The sequence below is a fragment of the Scyliorhinus torazame genome, chromosome 10 (genome assembly GCF_047496885.1).
Source record: "Scyliorhinus torazame isolate Kashiwa2021f chromosome 10, sScyTor2.1, whole genome shotgun sequence".
NCBI lineage: Eukaryota > Metazoa > Chordata > Chondrichthyes > Carcharhiniformes > Scyliorhinidae > Scyliorhinus > Scyliorhinus torazame.
The window spans coordinates 4,857,218-4,882,194 of record NC_092716.1 but is presented as its reverse complement, the minus strand read 5'-3'; the positions used below and the strand labels follow the sequence as shown (position 1 = coordinate 4,882,194).

General features: G+C 55.4%; 1 protein-coding gene across 7 annotated transcripts in view; it reads left to right on the top strand.

The window, feature by feature from the left end:
• The window catches only part of pepd (peptidase D), a 720,447-nt gene extending 695,705 nt beyond the window's left edge, over positions 1 to 24,742 (top strand). For all 7 annotated transcript variants that reach the window (XM_072517763.1, XM_072517762.1, XM_072517760.1 and 4 more), the window contains 3 exons: positions 5,674 to 5,858; positions 12,311 to 12,502; positions 23,673 to 24,742. In XM_072517763.1, the coding sequence (XP_072373864.1) occupies positions 5,674 to 5,858; positions 12,311 to 12,502; positions 23,673 to 23,822 (527 nt within the window). In that variant the 3' untranslated portion in view covers positions 23,823 to 24,742. The remainder of the gene's footprint in view (positions 1 to 5,673; positions 5,859 to 12,310; positions 12,503 to 23,672) is intronic.
• Positions 24,743 to 24,977: the final 235 nt, after the last annotated feature.

Below are 24,977 nucleotides of genomic sequence, written 5' to 3'. Positions count from 1 at the left end.
CCCTCTGACAGTGCAACACGCCCTCAGTACTGACCCTCTGACAGTGCAGCACTCCCTCAGTACTGACCCTCTGACAGTGCGGCACTCCCTCAGTACTGACCCTCTGACAGTGCAGCACTCCCTCAGTACTGACCCTCTGACAGTGCGGCACTCTCTCAGTACTGACCCTCTGACAGTGCAGCACTCCCTCAGTACTGACCCTCTGACAGTGCGGCACTCTCTCAGTACTGACCCTTTAACAGTGCAGCACTCCCTCAGTACTGACCCTCTGACAGTGCGGCACTCCCTCAGTACTGACCCTCTGACAGTGCGGCACTCCCTCAGTACTGACCCTCTGACAGTGCAGCACTCCCTCAGTACTGACCCTCTGACAGTGCAGCACTCCCTCAGTACTGACCCTCTGACAGTGCAGCACTCCCTCAGTACTGACCCTCTGTCAGTGCGGCACTCCCTCAGTACTGACCCTCTGACAGTGCAGCACTCCCTCAGCACTGACCCTCTGATAGTGCGGCACTCCCTCAGTACTGACCCTCTGACAGTGCGGCACTCCCTCAGTACTGACCCTCTGACAGTGAGGCACTCCCTCAGCACTGACCCTCTGACAGTGCAGCACTCCCTCAGCACTGACCCTCTGATAGTGCGGCACTCCCTCAGTACTGACCCTCTGACAGTGCGGCACTCCCTCAGTACTGACCCTCTGACAGTGCGGCACTCCCTCAGCACTGACCCTCTGATAGTGCTGCACTTCACTCTGCTGTAGTGATGTATCAGTGTGGATTTTGGATATTCAGAATGATCTGAATGAAATATGTTCCTGCTTAGGGGAAGAGCAGAGATTGCGGCGTGTGTGTATTATTTATCAGATTTTCATGTTTTGTCGCATTAGCACTGCTGTCTCAGGATTATTCTGCAGATGGAACTCCATGTAACTAAATATTTACAGTGTCCACCCATTGCTGTTCTGTGTCCCAGCATCATACATACTGACAACCTCAATCTTGATATCAGGCAGTCTCTCTCCTGGAGATTTGTTGGAGGGCTAATCTGCGGGTTGTCCATGTGGTGTAGATGTGTCCTGTACCCCTGGCAGTTTTATTCAAACCCCCATTGATCGTCCACGTTACCCTCTGTCTCTTCTTAGCCTCCCAGACCTTACAAATACTTCCTTTTCCTTTGGACTAGGTTCACAAGATCTCTCGTTATCCAAGGTTCCCGAAACTTGCCATACTTATCCTTCATGCTTACAGGAACGTGCCGGTCCTGAATTCTAATCAACTGATGTTTGAAAGCCCCCCACATATCAAATGTTGATTCACCCTCAAACAGCTCCCCCCGCCACCCCCAATCTAAATTCTTCAGTTCCTGCCTAATATTGTTGTGATTAGCCTTCCCCCAATTTAGCACCTTCACCTGAGGACTACACTTATCCTTATCCATCAGTACCTTAAAACTTACTGAATTATGGTCACTGTTCCCGAACTCCTCACCTACTGAAATTTCGACCACCTGGCCGGGCTCATTCCCCAACATCAGGTCCAGTACGACCTCTTCCTGAGTTGGGCTATTTACATATTGTTTCAAGAAACCCCCCTGGATGCTCCTTACAAACTCTGCCCCATCCACATCCCTAGCACTCAGTGAGTCCCAGTCAATATTGGGGAAGTTAAAGTCTCCCATCACAACAGCCCTGTTGCTTTTACTCCTTTCCACAATCTGTCTACCTATCTGCTCCTCTATCTCCCGCTGGCTGTTGGGAGGCCTGTAGTAAACCCCCAACATTGTGACTGCACCCTTCCTGTTTCTGAGCTCTACCCATATCGCCTCACTGCCCTCTGAGGTGTCTTCCCGTAGTACAGCTGTGATATTCTCCTTAACCAATAATGCTACTCCCCACCCCTTTTACATCCCCCTCTAACCTGCCTGAAACATCTAAATCCTGGAACGTTTAGCTGCCAATCCTGTCCCTCCCTCAACCAAGTCTCTGTAATGGCAACAACATCATAGTTCCAAGTACTAATCCAAGCTCGAAGTTCATCTGCCTCACCATTATACTTCTCATGTTGAAACCATGACCACCAGTCCCACTGTGTTCAGCACCACCTCCCCCCCTGCTCTTCATCTCAGTCTGACTGGCTTTAGCCTCTCGTTCTCCCTCCCACCTGCTGACCTCCTGCTCTGGTTCCCACACCCCCCTCAACGACTGCCCGCCCACAAGCTTCGCATAAGCCTACTTGTGACAAGAATAATAATAATTATTATTACTGCATCTTCTGTGCATACAGATTCCAATCATCTCGTTCCGCATCAAACACGTCCAAAGATCCGAAAAGTGGCAGAATGAAAGCAAATTTTGTCGCCAGTTTAGTAACAGAGTCCACACCTAGTCGGTCCAAACAACAGTTATTTATTTTATAATTACTATTACATACAGCTCCAGCAGCTCCCTACTGGGCCACCTCAATACAACACCAGCAGCTCCCTACTGGGCCACCTCAATACAACTCCAGCAGCTCCCTACTGGGCCACTCAATACAGCTCCAGCAGCTCCCTACTGGGCCACCTCAATACAGCTCCAGCAGCTCCCTACTGGGCCACCTCAATACAACTCCAGCAGCTCCCTACTGGGCCACCTCAATACAGCTCCAGCAGCTCCCTACTGGGTCACCTCATTACAACTCCAGCAGCTCCCTACTGGGCCACCTCAATGCAGCTCCAGCAGCTCCCTACTGGGCCACCTCAATACAGCTCCAGCAGCTCCCTACTGGGTCACCTCATTACAACTCCAGCAGCTCCCTACTGGGCCACCTCAATACAGCTCCAGCAGCTCCCTACTGGGCCACCTCAATACAGCTCCAGCAGCTCCCTACTGGGCCACCTCAATACAGCTCCAGCAGCTCCCTACTGGGCCACCTCAATACAACTCCAGCAGCTCCCTACTGGGCCACCTCAATACAGCTCCAGCAGCTCCCTACTGGGCCTCCTCATTACAGCTCCAGCAGCTCCCTACTGGGCCACTCAATACAGCTCCAGCAGCTCCCTACTGGGTCACCTCAATACAGCTCCAGCAGCTCCCTACTGGGCCACCTCAATACAGCTCCAGCAGCTCCCTACTGGGCCACCTCAATACAACTCCAGCAGCTCCCTACTGGGCCACCTCAATACAGCTCCAGCAGCTCCCTACTGGGCCACTCAATACAGCTCCAGCAGCTCCCTACTGGGCCACCTCAATACAACTCCAGCAGCTCCCTACTGGGCCACCTCATTACAGCTCCAGCAGCTCCATACTGGGTCACCTCAATACAACTCCAGCAGCTCCCTACTGGGCCACCTCAATACAACTCCAGCAGCTCCCTACTGGGTCACCTCAATACAGCTCCAGCAGCTCCCTACTGGGCCACCTCAATACAACTCCAGCAGCTCCACACTGGGTCACCTCAATACAGCTCCAGCAGCTCCCTACTGGGTCACCGCAATACAACTCCAGCAGCTCCATACTGGGTCACCTCAATACAGCTCCAGCAGCTCCCTACTGGGCCACCTCAATACAGCTCCAGCAGCTCCCTACTGGGTCACCTCATTACAACTCCAGCAGCTCCCTACTGGGCCACCTCAATACAACTCCAGCAGCTCCCTACTGGGTCACCTCAATACAGCTCCAGCAGCTCCCTACTGGGCCACCTCAGTACAGCTCCAGCAGCTCCCTACTGGGTCACCTCAATACAGCTCCAGCAGCTCCCTACTGGGCCACCTCAATACAGCTCCAGCAGCTCCCTACTGGGTCACCTCAATACAGCTCCAGCAGCTCCCTACTGGGTCACCTCAATACAGCTCCAGCAGCTCCCTACTGGGTCACCTCAATACAGCTCCAGCAGCTCCCTACTGGGCCACCTCAGTACAGCTCCAGCAGCTCCCTACTGGGTCACCTCAATACAGCTCCAGCAGCTCCCTGCTGGGCCACCTCAATACAGCTCCAGCAGCTCCCTACTGGGTCACCGCAATACAACTCCAGCAGCTCCCTACTGGGCCACCTCAATACAGCTCCAGCAGCTCCCTACTGGGCCACCTCATTACAACTCCAGCAGCTCCCTACTGGGCCACCTCAATACAGCTCCAGCAGCTCCCTACTGGGCCACCTCATTACAGCTCCAGCAGCTCCCTACTGGGCCACTCAATACAGCTCCAGCAGCTCCCTACTGGGCCACCTCAATACAGCTCCAGCAGCTCCCTACTGGGTCACCTCAATACAGCTCCAGCAGCTCCCTACTGGGCCACCTCAATACAGCTCCAGCAGCTCCCTACTGGGCCACCGCAATACAGCTCCAGCAGCTCCCTACTGGGCCACCTCAATACAGCTCCAGCAGCTCCCTACTGGGCCACTCAATACAGCTCCAGCAGCTCCCTACTGGGTCACCTCCAGTTGCTGCCTTACTGGCCGACCATTTATGCAAAGCCAAGTATTGTTCAGGGGTCATCGCCCCTTCCTCGGGGAGCTCGTATTCTGCAAGATCGATGGGGTCTTTAATCATCCCGACCCTGTAAGACTCGGGTTAGAGCAGGAAGGTGAGAGGGGAGTAGAATTGGAGGGTAGGAGGAGTGAGAGAGTGGAATTGGAGGGGGAGAGGGGAATTGGAGGGGGAGAGGGGAATTGGAGGGGGAGAGGGGAGAGGAATGGAGGGCGTGAGGGGAGTGGAATGGAGGGGGTGAGGGGAGTGGAATGGAGGGGGTGGGGTGTGAGGGGAGTGGAATGGAGGGGGTGAGGGGAGTGGAATGGAGGGGGTGGGGGGAGTGGAATGGAGGGGGTGAGGGGAGTGGAATGGAGGGGGTGAGGGGAGTGGAATGGAGGGGGTGAGGGGAGTGGAATGGAGGGGGTGAGGGGAGTGGAATGGAGGGGGTGGGGTGAGGGGAGTGGAATGGAGGGGGTGAGGGGAGTGGAATGGAGGGGGTGAGGGGAGTGGAATGGAGGGGGTGGGGGGAGTGGAATGGAGGGGGTGAGGGGAGTGGAATGGAGGGGGTGGGGTGAGGGGAGTGGAATGGAGGGGGTGAGGGGAGTGGAATGGAGGGGGTGAGGGGAGTGGAATGGAGGGGGTGAGGGGAGTGGAATGGAGGGGGTGGGGGGAGTGGAATGGAGGGGGTGGGGGGAGTGGAATGGAGGGGGTGGGGGGAGTGGAATGGAGGGGGTGGGGGGAGTGGAATGGAGGGGGTGGGGGGAGTGGAATGGAGGGGGTGGGGGGAGTGGAATGGAGGGGGTGGGGGGAGTGGAATGGAGGGGGTGGGGGGAGTGGAATGGAGGGGGTGAGGGGAGTGGAATGGAGGGGGTGGGGGGAGTGGAATGGAGGGGGTGGGGGGAGTGGAATGGAGGGGGTGAGGGGAGTGGAATGGAGGGGGTGGGGTGAGGGGAGTGGAATGGAGGGGGTGAGGGGAGTGGAATGGAGGGGGTGGGGGGAGTGGAATGGAGGGGGTGGGGGGAGTGGAATGGAGGGTGTGAGGGGAGTGGAATGGAGGGGGTGAGGGGAGGGGAATGGAGGGGGTGGGGGGAGTGGAATGGAGGGGGTGGGGTGTGAGGGGAGAACCGGGTCTGTAAAGGTTTTGTCACTTTGCAGCCTCAGCAATAGATTTATTTTGTGCATTTTTGTTTGAATTCCTGACGTGTCTCCCTGTTTGTGTTTTAACAAGGGGTCAGCTGGCCAGACATGCATCGCCTCGCTGAGAGAGTGCAGCTGGAAGAGTTGACAAGGATTGGCATTCTACAAGGCAATGTGGCGGACATGATGAAAGTCTATTTAGGAGCAATATTCATGCCCCATGGTCTGGGTCATCTGCTTGGATGTGACGTCCATGATGTTGGCGGATTCCCAGAGGTCAGTGCTACTCCATTCCCTTCAATCACACGCAATGAGGATCGAGTCCAGCTTTAACTCTTTGTCTGCCATAGGCTCAGCTTGCAGCTAAACCGATCTCACTCCCTTTGCATTCCCCTCAGGTAGGTGTTGACCCTGCCTGGAAAACTGGTTCCCTTCTGCTGGGTGTTCAACCAGAGTGTGAACCAGAACGGCCAGAGCTGACAAACTATTTGTCTATAGTGTGCATCACACCTCAGCCGCAATCAGGTGCTATTCAGGCAGAGAAAGATCCCAGGCTGATAGTCCCCATGCAATCTTCTTTCTCACTCTCCTCCCCCACTCCTGCACCCTCTCTTCCTTCCCTCCCTCTCTTTCATCCTCTCTCCCTCCCTTTTTAAAAACATTTAGAGTACCGAATTCATTTTTTCCAATTAAGGGGCAATTTAGCGCGGCCAATCCACCTACCCTACACATCTTTGGGTTGTGGGGGCGAAACCCCGCAGACACGGGGAGAATGTGCAAACTCCACACGGACAGTGACCCAGAGCCGGGATCGAACCTGGGACCTCGGCGCTGTGAGGCAGCAGTGCTAACCACTGCATCACCGTGCTGCCCCACTCTCTCCCTCCCTTTCTCTCCCTCTCCTTCCCTCTCCTTCCCTCCCTTTCTCTCCCTCTCTCATCTCTCTCTCCTCCTTCCCTCTCTCCTCCTTCCCGCTCTCCCCTTTCTCCCTCTTCTCCTTTCTTCTCTCTCGCTCTCTTCCTCTATCTCCTCCCAGTAAATCACGTGCAGTCTCCGTGATCCCACGTGAATGGAGCGATCAGGGTATCAGTAATTCATAAATCGCTGATAATCAACAGCTTTGGAATTCATTTTTAATGTTTAGTTCCAGCGGATTAATTGCCAGATTTGTAAATTATATACATAAGATTCATTTGGCAGCTTCAGTTTTGGGCGATTGTCCAGTGTGACTCGCGTTGCTTCACTGGGATAAATGTATTTGTACATTCTGTAAATCTTCAACCGTAAGCTTAGTTTTTACAGCAATCCATTAAGGGCTGGATTAGCACTCACCGTCACCGTCACCGTCAAACTGCAATTGGGCAGCGGGCTGTGTGCAACGGGGCAACGGTGGACTTTAATTAGGCAGTGGGGGAATGTAACAGGGTGGCAGGGGGTGTAACAGGGTGGCAGGGGGTGTAACAGGGTGGCAGGGGGTGTAACAGGGCAGCGGGGAGTGTAACAGGGCAGCGGGGAGTGTAACAGGGCAGCGGGGAGTGTAACAGGGTGGCAGGGGGTGTAACAGGGCAGCGGGGAGTGTAACATGGTGGCAGGGGGTGTAACAGGGTGGCAGGGGGTGTAACAGGGCAGCGGGGAGTGTAACAGGGCAGCGGGGAGTGTAACATGGTGGCAGGGGGTGTAACAGGGTGGCAGGGGGTGTAACAGGGTGGCAGGGGGTGTAACAGGGCAGCGGGGAGTGTAACAGGGTGGCAGGGGGTGTAACAGGGTGGCAGGGGGTGTAACAGGGCGGCAGGGGGCGTAACAGGGCGGCGGGGAGCGTAACAGGGCGGCGGGGAGTGTAACAGGGCAGCGGGGAGTGTAACAGGGCGGCAGGGGGTGTAACAGGGCAGCACGGGGTGTAACAGGGCGGCAGGGGGTGTAACAGGGCAATGGGGGAATGTAACAGGGCGGCGGGGAGTGTAACGGAGCGACGAGGAGTGTAACGAGGCGACAGAGTGTGACGGGGCGACAGAGAGTGTGACGGGGTGACAGTGCACTGTAATGGGGCAGTAGGGGTGTAACGGGCAGCAGAGGATAATGGGGTGACAGGAGTGTAATTTGGCGATGGTGAATGTTTAATGGGACAACGGTGGACTGTAACAGGACAGTGGGTGTGTAACAGTGCGGTGGGGAGTGTAATGGGGCGATGGGGCATGTAACAGGGCGGCAGGTGATGTAACGGGGCGGTGAGGTTGTAACAAAATGGGGAGGTTATAATAGGGCAGTGGGGATGTAACGGGCTGACGGGGAGTGTAACAGGACGATGGGGAGTGTAACAGGGAGATGGGGAGTGTAACAGGGAGATGGGGAGTGTAACAGGGAGATGGGGAGTGTAACAGGGTGATTGGGGGGTGTAACCAGGCGGAAAGAGGTGTAATGGGGGTTGTAAACCAGCAGCGGGGAGTGTAACTGGATGGCAGGGATAGTAACGGAGCGGTGGGGGATGTAACAGGGCAATGGCGGGGTGTAATGGGGCGACAGGAAGAGTAATGTGGAAATGGAGAGTATAACTGGGTAATGGGGGGGGTGAGATTCTCCAACCCCCCGCCGGGTCGGAGAATCGCTGGGGGCTGGCGTGAATCCCGCCCCCGCCGGTTGCCGATGTCTCCGGCACCAGAGATTCGGCGGGGGTGGGAATCGGGCCGCGCCGGTTGGCGGCCCCCCCGCTCGATTCTCCGGCCCGGATGGGCCGAAGTCCCACCGCTAAAATGCCTGTCCCGCCGGCATAAATTAAATCACCTACCTTACCGGCGGGACAAGGCGGCGCGGGCGGGCTCCGGGGTCCTGGGGGGGGCGCAGGGCGATCTGGCCCCGGGGGGTGTCTCCACGGTGGCCTGGCCCGCGATTGGGGCCCACCGATCCGCGGGCGGGCCTGTGCCGTGGGAGCACTCTTTCCCTTCCGCCTCCCCACGGTCTCCACCATGGAGGAGGCAGAAGAGACTCCCTCCACTGCGCATGCGCGGGAAACTGTCAGCGGCCGCTGACGCTCCCGCGCATGCGCCGCCCGGAGATGTCATTTCCGCGCCAGCTGGCGGGGCACCAAAGGCCGTTTCCGCCAGCTGGCGGGGCGGAAATTCGCCCGGCGCCGACCTAGCCCCTCAATGTTGGGGCTCGGCCCCCAAAGATGCGGAGCATTCCGCACCTTTGGGGCGGCGCGATGCCCGACTGAGTTGCGCCGTTTTGGCGCCAGTCGGCGGACATCGCGCCGTTTCTGGAGAATTTCGCTCGGGGAGTGTAATGAGGCACTGGGGAGTGTAATGAGGTAAGGGGGAGTGTAATGGGGAAATGAAGGTGTAATGGGGCGGCCGGGGGTGTAACGGAGCAGCGGCGTTTACGGGGCAGTTGTGGGTGTTACCGCATCATCGGAGATGTAACAGGGCGGCAGGAAGGTGTAAGGGGATGGTGCGGGGAGGGGGGCGTGTAAGGGGGTGTAAGGGGCAGTGGGGGTGTAAGGGGCAGTGGGGGGGTGTAAGGGGCAGTGGGGGGGTGTAAGGGGCAGTGGGGGGGTGTAAGGGGCAGTGGGGGGGTGTAAGGGGCAGTGGGGGTGTAACAGGGCAGTGGGGGGTATACGGGGTAGTGGGGGGTGTAAGGGGCAGTGGGGGGGTGTAAGGGGCAGTGGGGGGGTGTAAGGGGCAGTGGGGGGGTGTAAGGGGCAGTGGGGGGGTGTAAGGGGCAGTGGGGGGTGTAAGGGGCAGTAGGGGGGTGTAAGGGGCAGTGGGGGGTGTAAGGGGCAGTGGGGGGGTGTAAGGGGCAGTGGGGTGTGTAAGGGGCAGTGGGGGAGGTGTAAGGGGCAGTGGGGTGTGTAAGGGGCAGTGGGGGGTGTAAGGGGCAGTGGGGGGGGGTGTAAGGGGCAGTGGGAATGTAAGGCGCAGTGGGGGGGTGTAAGGGGCAGGGGGGTGTAAGGGGCAGGGGGGTGTAAGGGGCAGGGGGGGTGTAAGGGCAGTGGGGGGGGTAAGGGGCAGTGGGGGGGTGTAAGGGGCAGGGGGGGTGTAAGGGGCAGTGGGGGGGTGTAAGGGGCAGTGGGGGGGTGTAAGGGGCAGTGGGGGGGGGTAAGGGGCAGGGGGGTGTAAGGGGCAGTGGGGGGGGTAAGGGGCAGTGTGGGGGGTGTAAGGGGCAGGGGGTGTAAGGGGCAGGGGGGGTGTAAGGGGCAGTGGGGGGGTTTAAGGGGCAGTGGGGGGTGTAAGGGGCAGTGGGGGGGTGTAAGGGGCAGAGGGTGGGTGTAAGGGGCAGTGGGGGGGTGTAAGGGGCAGGGGGGTAGTAAGGGGCAGTGGGGGGGTGTAAGTGGCAGTGGGGGGTGTAAGGGGCAGTGGGGGGGGGGTGTAAGGGGCAGTGGGGGGTTGTAAGGGGCAGGGGGGTGTAAGGGGCAGTGGGGGGTGTAAGGGGCAGGGGGGGTGTAAGGGGCAGTGGGGGGGTGTAAGATGCAGTGGGGGGTGTAAGGGGCAGTGGGGGGTTGTAAGGGGCAGTGGGGGGGGCGTAAGGGGCAGTGGGGGGGGCGTAAGGGGCAGTGGGGGGTGTAAGGGGCAGTGGGGGGGTGTAAGGGGCAGTGGGTGGGGTGTAAGGGGCAGTGGGGGGGGTGTAGGGGCAGTGGGGGGGTGTAAGGGGCAGTGGGGGGGTGTAAGGGGCAGTGGGGGGTGTAAGGGGCAGTGGGGGGGTGTAAGGGGCAGTGGGGGGTAAGGGGCAGTGGGGGGGGTGTAAGGGGCAGTGGGGGGGGTGTAAGGGGCAGTGGGGGGGGTGTAAGGGGCAGTGGGGGGGGTGTAAGGGGCAGTGGGGGGGTAAGGGGCAGTGGGGGGGTAAGGGGCAGTGGGGGGGTTTAAGGGACAGTGGGGGTTTGTAAGGGGCAGTGGGGGGGTGTAAGGGGCAGTGGGGGGGTGTAAGGGGCAGTGGGGGGTATAAGGGGCAGTGGGGGGGGTAAGGGGCAGTGGGGGGGGTGGCAGGGGCAGTGGGGGGGGGGGGTAAGGGGCAGTGGGGGGGGTGGCAGGGGCAGTGGGAGGGTAAGGGGCAGTGGGGGGGGTGGCAGGGGCAGCGGGGGGGGGGGGGGTAAGGGGCAGTGGGGGGTGTAAGGCGCAGTGGGGGGGGGGGGTGGAAGGGGCAGCGGGGGATGTAAGGGGCAGTGGGGGGGTGTAAGGGGCAGTGGGGGGGTGTAAGGGGCAGTGGGGGGGTGTAAGGGGCAGTGGGGGGGGTGTAAGGGGCAGTGGGGGGGGGTGTAAGGGGCAGTGGGGGGGGGTGTAAGGGGCAGTGGGGTGTAAGGCGAAGTGGGGGGGGTGTAAGGGGCAGTGGGGGGGGGTGTAAGGGGCAGTGGGGGGGTGTAAGGGGCAGTGGGGAGTGTAAGGGGCAGTGGGGGGGTGTAAGAGGCAGTGGGGGGGTAAGGGGCAGTGGGGTGTGTAAGGGGCAGTGGGGGAGTGTAAGGGGCAATGGGGGGGGTGTAAGGGGCAGTGGGGGGAGTAAGGGGCAGTGGGGGGGGTAAGGGGCAGTGGGGGGAGTAAGGGGCAGTGGGGGGAGTAAGGGGCAGTGGGGGGGTAAGGGGCAGTGGGGAGTATGTAAGGGGCAGTGGGGGGTATGTAAGGGGCAGTGGGGGGTGTAAGGGGCAGTGGGGGGGTGTAAGGGGCAGTGGGGGGTGTAAGGGGCAGTGGGGGGTGTAAGGGGCAGTGGGGGTTGTAAGGGGCAGTGGGGGTTGTAAGGGGCAGTGGGGGGAGTAAGGGGCAGTGGGGGGGTAAGGGGCAGTGGGGTGTGTAAGGGGCAGTGGGGGGGGGTGTAAGGGGCAATGGGGGGGTGTAAGGCAGTGGGGGGTGTAAGGGGCAGTGGGGGGAGTAAGGGGCAGTGGGGGGAGTAAGGGGCAGTGGGGGGGGGGTAAGGGGCAGTGGGGGTGTAAGGGCAGTGGGGGGGTGTAAGGCGCAGTGGGGGGGGGTGTAAGGGGCAGTGGGGGGTGTAAGGGGCAGTGGGGGTGTAAGGGGCAGTGGGGGGGTGTAAGGGGCAGTGGGGGGGGTGAAAGGGGCAGTGGGGGGGGGTGTAAGGGGCAGTGGGGGGGGGGTGTAAGGGGCAGAGGGGGCTGTAAGGGGCAGTGGGGGGGTGTAAGGGGCAGTGGGGGGTGTAAGGGGCAGTGGGGGGGTGTAAGGGGCAGTGGGGGGTGTAAGGGGCAGGGTGTGTGTAAGGGGCAGTGGGGGGTGTCAGGGGCAGTGGGGGGTGTCAGGGGCAGTGGGGGGTGTAAGGGGCAGTGGGGGGTGTAAGGGGCAGTGGGGGGGGTGTAAGGGGCAGTGGGGGGTGTAAGGGGCAGTGGGGGGGGTGTAAGGGGCAGTGGGGGGTGTAAGGGGCAGGGTGTGTGTAAGGGGCAGTGGGGGGGGTGTAAGGGGCAGTGGGGGGGGTGTAAGGGGCAGTGGGGGGTGTAAGGGGCAGTGGGGGGTGTAAGGGGCAGTGGGGGGGGTGTAAGGGGCAGTGGGGGGTGTAAGGGGCAGTGGGGGGTGTAAGGGGCAGTGGGGGGGGGGTGTAAGGGGCAGTGGGGGGTGTAAGGGGCAGTGGGGGGTGTAAGGGGCAGTGGGGGGGGTGTAAGGGGCAGTGGGGGGGGTGTAAGGGGCAGTGGGGGGTGTAAGGGGCAGTGGGGGGTGTAAGGGGCAGTGGGGGGTTATAACCGACTGGAGCAGTGTCCTCCTGCTTTGCGTGTCCTGAGTTGGTGACTGTTCATTGCTGTATTCCAGGGTGTGGAGCGTATTGATGAGCCAGGTCTCCGCAGCCTTCGCACGACCCGCAACCTGATACAGGGGATGGTTCTGACCATAGAGCCTGGAATCTACTTCATCAACAGTGTCTTGGATCAGGCACTTGCAGACCCAGCCCAGGCTTGTTTCATCAATAAAAACGTCCTTGCTCGATTCCGAGGATTTGGTGGCGTGAGTATTCATTAATGTTTGCAACGGATGGTTCCACAGAACGTGGCAGCAATATTTATCCCATTGTATCTGCGCTATAGTGCAGAGCGACGTCTGTCTGTCATTTCCTCTTCATCTTTCATTCAGCGAAAACAGGGGGACAGGGTAGAGGGAGCTTTACTCTGTATCTAACCCCGTGCTGCACCTGTCCTGGGAGTGTTTGATGGGGACAGTGTAGAGGGAGCTTTACTCTGTATCTAACCCCGTGCTGCACCTGTCCTGGGAGTGTTTGATGGGGACAGTGTAGAGGGAGCTTTACTCTGTATCTAACCCCGTGCTGTACCTGTCCTGGGAGTGTTTGATGGGGACAGTGTAGAGGGAGCTTTACTCTGTATCTAACCCCGTGCTGCACCTGTCCTGGGAGTGTTTGATGGGGACAGTGTAGAGGGAGCTTTACTCTGTATCTAACCCCGTGCTGCACCTGTCCTGGGAGTGTTTGATGGGGACAGTGTAGAGGGAGCTTTACTCTATCTAACCCCGTGCTGCACCTGTCCTGGGAGTGTTTGATGGGGACAGTGTAGAGAGAGCTTTACTCTGTATCTAACCCCGTGCTGTACCTGTCCTGGGAGTGTTTGATGGGGACAGTGTAGAGGGAGCTTTACTCTGTATCTAACCCCGTGCTGTACTTATCCTGGGAGTGTTTGATGGGGACAGTGTAGAGGGAGCTTTGCTCTGTATCTAACCCCGTGCTGTACCTGTCCTGGGAGAGTTTGATGGGGACAGTGTAGAGGGAGCTTTACTCTGTATCTAACCCCGTGCTGTACCTGTCCTGGGAGTGTTTGATGGGGACAGTATGGAGGGAGCTTTACTCTGTATCTAATCCCGTGCTGTACCTGTCCTGGGAGTGTTTGATGGGGACAGTGTAGACTAAGCTTTACTCTGTATCTAACCCCGTGCTGTACCTGTCCTGGGAGTGTTTGATTGGGACAGTGTAGAGGGACTTTTACTCTGTATCTAACCCCGTGCTGTACCTGTCCTGGGAGTGTTTGATGACACCACCCTCTCTAACCCGTGTTGTATAAAAGTTGGAGGGAGTGGAGCGATTCTGTGTCTCAAGGACATGTTCTAATTTGTTGGCCCTGAGCAGGTGAGCAGGTGAGGTGTGGGAGGCTATTTTTACTCAGACTGTAGTGCGAGGTCAGGGAATAATTACTACGGCAATCGCGTGGGAGTAACCTCCAGTTTACTGCCTGTTGGATTTGCACCTGATCTGATAGGAGGTTTATTGAATGCTCTGTGATTGGTTTGAGAGCTGGTGATAAGATAGGACAATGTAAAATCAGTGTTGGTGCGTTTTGTTTTAAAGTTGGAGAAGTTTGGGGTGTGTAATAAATCACAGATTAATTTGGACCTGATTGGCACAACTGCTCACAGCAGCAAATTGTGTCAGTCTCTGAGGGGGAACAGCGGAGTTAACCCCTTCCTGCCTGGCCTGGCGTTTGAACCCCCGAGGCACCAGAGCAATGAGCTTCGACCTGACAGAATACTACACGTTCTTCACTCTCCTCATTATTCCTGATTGAATGGTTGAGCCCGGCTCACGTTGATCTGATTTTCTTGGATACCACTATTACACGTGAGAACACCACCCACCAGGTACGCGGTACATACTCGTGCGACTCGGCCAACGTTGTCTACCTCATACGCTGCAGGCAGGTATGTCCCGAAGCGTGGTACATTGGCGAGACCATGCAGACGCTGCGACAACGAATGAACGGACATCGCGCAACAATCACCAGGCAGGAATGTTCCCTTCCAGTCGGGGAACACTTCAGCAGTCAAGGGCATTCAGCCTCTGATCTCCGGGCGGCCTTCAGGACCCGCGACAACGCAGAATCGCCGAGCAGAAACTTATAGCCAAGTTCTGCACACATGAGTGCGGCCTCAACCGGGACCTGGGATTCATGTCGCATTGTTGAGGGGCGACCTGATAGAGGTATACAAAATTATGAAGGGCATAGACAGAGTGGATAGTCAGAGGCTTTTCCCCAGGGTAGAGGGGTCAATTACTAGGGGGCATAGGTTTAAGGTGAGAGGGGCAAGGTTTAGAGTAGATGTACGAGGCAAGTTTTTTACGCAGAGGGTAGTGGGTGCCTGGAACTCACTACCGGAGGAGGTAGTGGAAGCAGGGACGATAGGGACATTTAAGGGGCATCTTGACAAATATATGAATAGGATGGGAATAGAAGGATACGGACCCAGGAAGTGTAGAAGATTGTAGTTTAGTCGGGCAGTATGGTCGGCACGGGCTTGGAGGGCCGAAGGGCCTGTTCCTGTGCTGTACATTTCTTTGTTCTTTGTTTGTTCTTTGTTATTACATTCATCCCCCACCATCTGGCCTGCGAAATCCTACCAACTGTCCTGGCTTGAGACAATTCACACCTCTTTAACCTGGGGTTACCCCATCTCTGGATCTGTAAAGATTTAATCACCTGCTAATGCTCGCATTCCTAGCATTGTCTGGCATCTTTGAATTTGTCTATATATGTGTTTCTGGAACAGACCTCTTCATTCACCTGAGGAAGGAGCAGCGCTCCGAAAGCTAGTGACATCGAAACAAACCTGTTGGACTTTAACCTGGTGTTGTAAGACTTCGTACTGTGCTCACCCCAGTCCAACGCCGGCATCTCCACATCATGATTTTCTTGTGCAACATATTGGACTGTATTCTCCCCGGCGCCAGCGTAAAAACATTGGCGTTTCACTCCCGAGTTTCCTCAAAAAAAGATAAACCAATTCACTCACCTTCCGGGGGCGAGCAGGGACCCGGAGTGATTCCCGCAGCTTTAGCTGCGGATACGGCCCCCGCACGTCCGGGTTGGACTAGCGCCTGGCGGCGGCCTCCAGCAGCCACACCGAGCGCCATGGCGGACACGGACCGCGGAGGCAGCCGGAAATGTAGTAGGCCCTGCCGATCGGCCACGCGCCTGAAGATCCGACCTGTCCGATCTGTACCCCAGCTGCACCCCTCCCCCCCCGTGCCCGATCCCGCCCCCCACCAGACTGAGTCCGCAGCCGCCACGCGAGCTTCCCAAACGGCAATAGGTGGTTAGAACCACGCCATCGGGAACTCGGCCGGTCGGGATGGGAGGATCGCTGGGCCGGCCTGTGGCAATGCCGCCCCCCTGCCACGCGGAGTACTCCGTGAACACGCCGATTCTCGGGTCCTGGAGGACCGGAGCCGGGCCCAATTTCACCGTGAAAGTTATTCACCTCCCCCGTGGCAAACGCGATTTCGGCCCGGGGCTGCGGATAAACCAGCCCCTTGGTGACTTTGCTTCCATTGGTCTTTCAGCTCGGGAATCCCAGATCACAACTACTCCCTCTCTAAACGTGTTTCTGATGTTCATGCTAGTTCTCGTGGAAATCCCCTTAAATCTGTGTCCCCCTGGCTGTCGATCCTGTTAAAGTATTTGCTCGTATCAGGGGCTTTGTGATTTCGAACACCTTGATTAATATCTCCTTCACCTTCCCCGCTCGGAGGAGATTAATCCTCGTTTCTCCAGTCCCTCCGCATGGACTGAACTTCCTCATCCTCATTCTGGGAAATCACCTCAACACCCTCTCAAAGGCCTTGACGTCCTAAACCTCTCTCCCTGGAGCCCAGAATCTGACAGTCCTCCAGCTGGATCACATTGAGGGTGTTCGGCTCGGGAGGCTAAATTGCCGACTCCCGCTCCTGGGCCATGTGTTCCAGGGAGGAGATGCTCTGGCTGAGTAATCCAGCTCTTGGTCTGTAGCATTGTGGGTAGAATAGAATGATAGAATGGTGGAGCAGACTCGATGGGCCGAATGGCATAATTCTGCTCCTGTACCTTATGAGCTGCGATCAACAGTCATTGAGAATTGTGTACTCTAACTATAGAACCATAGAATTCCCACAGTGCAGAAGGAGGCCATTTGGCCCATCGAGTCTGCTGCAATCCTCTGAAATATCACCCTCAGGCCCTCTGTGTCCACGCCCTCTGCGCCCATATTAACAAAACGATGGGTCCTGTAAGAAAAACTAAATACTGTGTATGCTAGAAATCTGTAGTCATGGGTGTTGTTTGCTTTTTTAATAACCTTCTTGTCCTGCCACCTTCTAGATCAAAGTTTAATCCAGCATTCCTGCAGGAAATCCAGAGTGATTTTATTACAATCCCCGACCTGACCCCAACAGTGACGGGGGTCCTGGACAGAAACCCCAATGTTTTATTTTAATTTTGTCAGACTGAGGAAAGGCTACCTCGCTCCAGGAGTGATTTCACGCAAAATAGGGATAGGGTAAATCAAAACAAATTGTTACTAACACAGAATTAAAACATTTAACATCACACCAGAAAGTAGTTTACAATTAGCCCTTAAACAATGCTAATCAATACCGTGACACAATAACCCTTAACTGCTATCTTTACTCCCACTCAAACAACAAAACCATCTCAGATCTCAATCCACTTTTAAATACAGTTAGCACTCAGCAATACTTGCTGTACAGCGATGTCTTGAATACTCCACTCTGAGAAAGAGTGATCTTTCAAGACTGCTTTAAAGAAAGAGACCTGACTCCCTGTCAGAATAATGCAGAATCTCTGGCTGTATTTCTTCAGAAACCTTCTCAGCTTCCCTTCCAGCCAAAAACAAAAACTCTGAAAACCTCAACACCTGACTGCATCAGCCCCTGGCTCCTCCTATTAACTGCATCATCTTGCTAAGCTGAACCCAATGTCTCTAATAACTACACTGCAGGTAACCCTCTTACTGTAAATAAAAGTCCATTCGCCTAAACTTTTACGATGCTTTAATTGCACCTCAGGCTCTAGCTGTCTTTCAAACCAAGAATTTAAAAAACACTACTGCAGCAGTCACACACACTCTAACCCAGGTGTTTAACCCTTACTGCACCATATTTGAGACTCCTACATTCATCACACCTCCCTCCTTAAAAGAAATGAACCAGCAATATAAACAAATGGCTTCATTTACCAAAGCTTTTTAACTCTAAACATTTCTCATTACTGAACACAACTAATGCTCTATAAAATACATGTCATATTATATTTAAACATGCAAATTTAAACATGAGAATAGTCCATTTCAGCCTTTCTTTTCCCCCTTGGAACATCCCAGTCTTGTCACATTGCAAAGTCATGATAAAGCATCTGCAATCACGTTTTCTCTTCCTGCTAAACGTATAATTTTTAAGCTAAATGATTGGAGCAATAAACTCCATCTAAACAGTCTTACACTTCAATCCTTAAACTTTTCCAAAAACTTTAATGCATTATATTCTGAATATATAATTGTCTCCGATGAATTGTCAGCAACATAAATGTGACGCTAAAACCAAACTGTCTCCTTCTCAATGGTCAAATATTTCTTTTTATGAATATTTAGTTTATGAGACAAATGACCAAAAGGCCTTTCACCCAGAGAGTGGTCGGCCTGTGGAATTCGTTACCACAGGAAGTAGTTGAGGCCAAAACATTGCATGTGTTCAAGAAGCCGTTAGATGTCGCATCAGGGTAAGGGATCAATGGATATGGAGGAAAGCAGGATTAGGCGATTGTGTTGGATGATCAGCCATGATCATGATGAAAGACGGAACTGGGAAGGGCTTGAAGGTCTGAATGGCCTCCTCCTGCTCCGATGTTTCATCGCCTTCCTGCAACAGTCCAGCACCAACGTCAATTGCCACCTTAAATTGCTTGGCCAAATTGGCAAAACTGGTGCGGTGGTTAACACAGTTTTCAGATTGTCAAATGCCCCCCGACATTCTGATTTGTTTCCCACACCCTGGGCGAGTGCACGGTCAATCCCAGCCCCAGGGACCCGCAGTCACGACACAATCACCCTGGGCTAGCGCACGGTCAATCCCAGCCCCAGGGCCCCGCAGTCACGACACAATCACCCTGGGCTAGCGCACGGTCAATCCCAGCCCCAGGGCCCCGCAGTCACGACACAATCACCCTGGGCTAGCGCACGGTCAATCCCAGCCCCAGGGCCCTGCAGTCACGGCACAATCACCCTGGGCGAGTGCACGGTAAATCCCAGCCCCAGGGCCCTGCAGTCACGACACAATCACCCTGGGCTAGCGCACGGTCAATCCCAGCCCCAGGGCCCTGCAGTCACGACATAATCACCCTGGGCTAGCGCACGGTAAATCCCAGCCCCAGGGCCCCGCAGTCACGACACAATCACCCTGGGCTAGCGCACGGTAAATCCCAGCCCCAGGGACCCGCAGTCACGACACAATCACCCTGGGCTAGCGCACGGTCAATCCCAGCCCCAGGGCCCCGCAGTCACGACACAATCACCCTGGGCTAGCGCACGGTAAATCCCAGCCCCAGGGCCCTGCAGTCACGACACAATCACCCTGGGCTAGCGCACGGTGAATCCCAGCCCCAGGGCCCCGCAGTCACGACACAATCACCCTGGGCTAGCGCACGGTAAATCCCAGCCCCAGGGACCCGCAGTCACGACACAATCACCCTGGGCTAGCGCACGGTAAATCCCAGCCCCAGGGCCCCGCAGTCACGGCACAATCACCCTGGGCTAGCGCACGGTAAATCCCAGCCCCAGGGCCCCGCAGTCACTACATAATCACCCTGGGCTAGCGCACGGTCAATCCCAGCCCCAGGGCCCCGCAGTCACGACAAAATCACCCTGGGCTAGCGCACGGTCAATCCCAGCCCCAGGGCCCCGCAGTCACGACATAATCACCCTGGGCTAGCGCACGGTAAATCCCAGCCCCAGGGCCCCGCAGTCACAACACAATCACCCTGGGCTAGCGCACGGTAAATCCCAGCCCCAGGGCTCCGCAGTCACGACACAATCACCCTGGGCTAGCGCACGGTCAATCCCAGCCCCAGGGCCCCGCAGTCACAACACAATCACCCTGGGCTAGCGCACGGTAAATCCCAGCCCCAGGGCCCCGCAGTCACGACACAATCACCCTGGGCTAGCGCACGGTCAATCCCAGCCCCAGGGCCCCGCAGTCACGACACAATCACCCTGGGCTAGCGCACGGTAAATCCCAGCCCCAGGGCCCCGCAGTCACAACACAATCACCCTGGGCTAGCGCACGGTCAATCCCAGCCCCAGGGCCCCGCAGTCACGGCACAATCACCCTGGGTTAGCGCACGGTCAATCCCAGCCCCAGGGCCCCGCAGTCACGACACAATCACCCTGGGCTAGCGCACGGTCAATCCCAGCCCCAGGGCCCCGCAGTCACGACACAATCACCCTGGGCTAGTGCACGGTCAATCCCAGCCCCAGGGCCCCGCAGTCACGACACAATCACCCTGGGCTAGCGCACGGTCAATCCCAGCCCCAGGGCCCCGCAGTCACAACACAATCACCCTGGGCTGGCGCACGGTAAATCCCAGCCCCAGGGCCCCGCAGTCACGACACAATCACCCTGGGCTAGCGCACGGTCAATCCCAGCCCCAGGGCCCCGCAGTCACGACACAATCACCCTGGGCTGGCGCACGGTCAATCCCAGCCCCAGGGCCCCGCAGTCACGACACAAATGAATTAACCAATAATTCTGATAAAAATACCTAAACTCTTTGGTCCTTGGCTGCCCAATAATCACGGTCACCAGGTCTGTAAATGTAAACACGATTATTGTTTATAACCAGGATTATCCTGAGATATGCAGTAAATACAACTGGATAACAACAAACGAATACCTACTACCCACTGTAATGTGCCCCACCCCCTACACACAGACACACACAAGACAGACAAACACGTGGGGGGGGGGGGGGGGGGGATTCTCCATTAGCCAACGCAGAAATCTGGAAATGCAATTGGGCAGAGAATAACTTCTGACACCAAAATCGCGGTAGCTGCCGATTTGACGCCAGATCGCGATTCACCGTCATCTCGTAAACTGTCTCATGCATTTCACTCTGCACATCTAGTACACAGTTTGCATCGTGGGCCGACCCAGTATTCTCTGGGGACTCTGCAATTCTCCGCCAGGGATGGGCGCGGTTCACTTGTGCTTTTAGAAATCGTGAAACCGGTGCGGTGGCTGCTGAGGGGGAGAGAGGGAGGTTACGGAAAGTGTCCAACATCACCATAGTTTGCTGACAATTGTGCCGCTGGCCGGGGGCCTCTGCCAGAGCCGGGGGAGTAGCGAGCGGGTGGCCAGGAGGTGGGCTGTGGGGTCGGGGTGGATGGGCTCGGAACACCATTGCCACAGCTTAAATTTACGGGTCAGCTCATTATAGTCATCCATAATTGCTGCTTTCCCAGCAGCCTTCACCCTCTGGCCTTCAACATGGGGTCTTATAGGAAGTAGGGAATTCTTAAATTCATCTAAGGCAATGTCCTCTCTCAGAGTCTCATTGGTAGTTGCAACTCCTAATGCTCGTACCCACCTATCAAAATTGTTCTGCCTAAACATTTCAAATTCTGCAACTGCCCCAGCTGCTCTTTAAATTCACAAACCTTTGCCAACATGCTTCGGGAACCCATTCATATCGACCCAGAGTAGCCTTTCTTACCTCGTCAGAATTCTTAGACTCCCCCTCGGGCAGGGAAGCATAAACTTCCTGTGTCCACCTCGTCAGGCATGGGTAATGTCCACTTCTTTCTTCCTGTGTCCACCTCGTCAGGCATGGGTAATGTCCACTTCTTTCTTCCTGTGTCCACCTCGTCAGGCATGGGTAATGTCCACTTCTTTCTTCCTGTGTCCACCTCGTCAGGCATGGGTAATGTCCACTTTCTTGCCAACTCCATTTGGGTTGCTATTTTCTCAAAAGCCCTAAGAAAGGTTTCTACCTCTTTCTGGTCGAGGTTTGGGAGAACCTGTCTAAATTTAAACATATCGCCACTGGGTCCCATTCTAGGATTAAGCTCCCCTCTGCTTTTTGGCAGCTTCATGCGCATTTCTAGTTGCCTTAAGCTGAAGGCCTTTCTCTAATTGCAACGTCCTCATATCCATCTCCATTTCTTTCTCTGTTTGCCTCAGCTCCATTTCTATTCCTTTTTCATGCTCCACCTGCAGACGAACTCTCCCCAGCTCAACGTCCCCACCAGAAAATATCCCTGATGCCACCAATTCAACTAGCTTGCCTTTTCAAAGCTCTTTTAAAGAAACCAGAGATAAGTCATCCACCTGAAGAAAACTCTTGCAGTTTCCGAGCCATTCTGCTACACCACGACAAACTCTCTCTTTTAATTTACACTTTAACCAAAACTTTGCCGTTTACCGTTCCAAAGATCACGGACGAGCCCCCAAATTATGTTACACTACCCTGGGCAAGAAGTGCGAGGTCAATTGCACTGGTTAGCACTGCTGCCTCATGGTGCCGAGGACCTAAGTTCGATCCCGGCTCCGGGTCACTGTCTGTGCACATCCTCCCCGTGTGTGCGTGGGTTTCCTCCGGGTTCTCCGGTTTCCTCCCACGGTCCAAGGATGTGTAGGTTAGGTGGATTGGCCATGTTAAATTGCCCTTAGTGTCCAAAGGTGTTACTGGGTTACGGGGACAGGGCAGGGGATTGGACCGAGGTAGGTTGCTCTTCCCAAGGGTTGGTGCAGACGAGGTGAGCCGAATGGCCTCCTTCTGCACAGTAGGGATTCTATGGGATTGTATGAATTCCCCATGTGCCCAGGAGTTATAACACAAGTGAATTAACCAATAATTGTACAAATTCCCAAACTCTTTGGCCCTTGGCTGCCCAATAATTACAGTCACTAGGTTTGTAGGTTGAAACACAATTACTGTTTATTTATAACAAGGATAACAATGAAATATACCCTAAATGTAACTGAATAACAAGCTAACCTGATACCTGCTTTAACTGTCCCACTCTCTACCCGCACACTCAAGAGAAACACAGATGTGGGGGTGGGGGGAGGGTGAATGTCAAAAGATAAGTGGCAGGATTGTCCATCCCACATGCATTCTTCACAATGTGCTTGTGGATTAAAGTCTTTGGTTTACAGTCGGCAATGATCTTACTTGCAGTTTAGCAATATTACTCTCAGCTTCACCTGGAGTGGCCCCTTGCTCCGAATCAAATTTTGCTTCCAGGCTTCTGCCTTTCCTGGAGAAAGAATTTCTGCAGAGAGCTGGTTCCCACAGTGGCCTTTTGGTGAGAATTAGCTGGATATTTCTGGAGAGTTATCAGATTCTGCACCTTTCCCGCACAGCCTGTAATGGTTCTCCTGTAAATCGATTCACCCAGGCTTTCTGCCAGGTCAGAATCACAGTCTTTCTGGAGAAAAAAGAGAGTGGGTCTTCTCTCTTAGCTGCCAAAACTAAACTGAGAGCTCCTCAGGCCTCTGCACCATTTCAGATCCAATCACCGTCTGTAACAGGGCAGAGCACAACCTTTTGGGCCAATTCATTGGCCACCAGCCATGTCAATCAAACTGAGTCAGCACTGAGCCCAGCCAATCTCCAATGGCCAGCCTAAAACAGCACAGCCTTCTGGATCCTTCTGTTTGAATTAAATGATGTGGAGATGCCGGCGTTGGACTGGGGTGAGCACAGTAAGAAGTCTTACAACACCAGGTTAAAGTCCAACAGGTTTGTTTCAAACACTAGCTTTCGGAGCGCTGCTCCTCCCTCAGGTGAATTCTGAGTGATTTGAAACAAACCTGTTGGACTTTAACCTGGTGTTGTTTGAATTAAAGGCACAGACCATCTGTTTCTGCTCGAATTAAAGTGGCAGGCTGCGTTAAAGCCACATGTCCATAAATCATCCATGGATTAAAAATGCTAAAATAAAAGAAAGGAGAAAACAAGGGACTAGACGGGGATTTGCGTATGCAGGATCAGGGGTAAAGGTAGCCATATCCCCTTGCCCTCTCCTCAGACCCTTCTCACCGTTCCTCTCCTTGCGGGGCCGGTGAGAGGGAGTGCTGCCCTGCCTGAGCAGCTGTCTGTTAAACTAAGGGCCTGTTTTGTTGCTGGAGACACTGTTGGAAGAGCTGGGGCAGTAGGGAATATTTTATTCCTCCACTAACACCTCAAATAGCTTCGGTGGACTTTTATTTAATTTGTGGGATCTTTCTCTGCACATATTGGTTGAAGAGTTTGTATTCAGTCTCTGAGCTCCTTTGCGATGTGTGTACATGGGATTGAGGTGAAGCCTGTTTGTGTACTTCACTGAGCTCCTGCTCTCTCCACAGGTGCGTATCGAGGATGACATTGCCGTGACAGCCAGTGGGATGGAACTGCTGACCTGCGTGCCACGCACCGTCGAGGAGATTGAGGCCTTTATGGCGGAAGCTTCCGGATCCACCAAGCAGTTTGGTCAACTTTCCGGCCAGGAGGCCTGAATACTGCTTTCCACCCTCTTTCTGAGCAACTCCATGATCAAACCCGAATCAAACTTTGTGCTTGCAAATTCTACGCAAATAATGATGGGAAAATCTGAAATTTCCACTGTCTGTTTGCTAAACAACACATGTACACACAGAGGTGTCTGTACGGTGCACACGCACACACAAACACGCATACACAGAGGTGTCTGTACGGTGCACACGTACACACAAACATGCACACGTATACACCGATGTGCACACACGTGCAGACATACACACACGTGCAATTGTGCACACACAGACACATACACAGATGTGTACACATGTACACATATACCGACACATCAACATTTACACAAGCAAACTCTAATGAACAAAGACTGGCTGACTGAATGTGGGTGAGTGGCTTTGGTCGGCGGAATCCAGCTCTCTCCTGATCGGGTCTGGTGGGTACAGCCTGTTTGCCATTTTTGCTTCACCGTTGCTGCCATGGGCAGTCTGCGACCAGGGCCTCGCACTCACTCACCTCTCTGCCCAGGATTTTGGACACTGATTATCACTGCCTGTGACTGTCGACCCAGTAACAACACAATCCATAAAGTAAAACCCGAGCTTGTGCCTGACTGTCCCAGAGAGGGGCCCCAGGAAGGGGGACACGGGGAGAGGCTGCAGAATGTGAGCATCCAGGGAGAGGACCCTCTTGATGGGCTGCTCACTCAGATTGGAGACCTGGCGGCGAGGAGTAGGACACGTGTGTCAGGCAGGGCGGCCTCACCCAGCTCCGCTCCCTCCCAATCGGAATATCAGGGACAGGCAGACGGACAAATCGATGTGCTCCAGGTGTGACAAATGAAGCAAATATTCTCTTTGTAATTATGACGATTGCTGTAAATTCCTATGTATCTTTCTGCAATAAAACTGCCATGTTTCAGGAAGTATGTTGTTGGTGTATCTGTCAGGGGGGTGGGGGGGAGGTTACAGAGCCCCTCAGAGGGAGCGTGAGGACTGCTGGCTGAGGAGTGATCGGATAGTCGGGTGGCGATGGAGAACATCCCAGACGTAGCACTAGTCTCCTCAGCGGGCGCCGAACCTTCGACACCGACCCTCAAAGACAACCTGTCACCTGAACAACAACAACTTGCAATGCGGGGTGATTATCAAAAGGTTGAA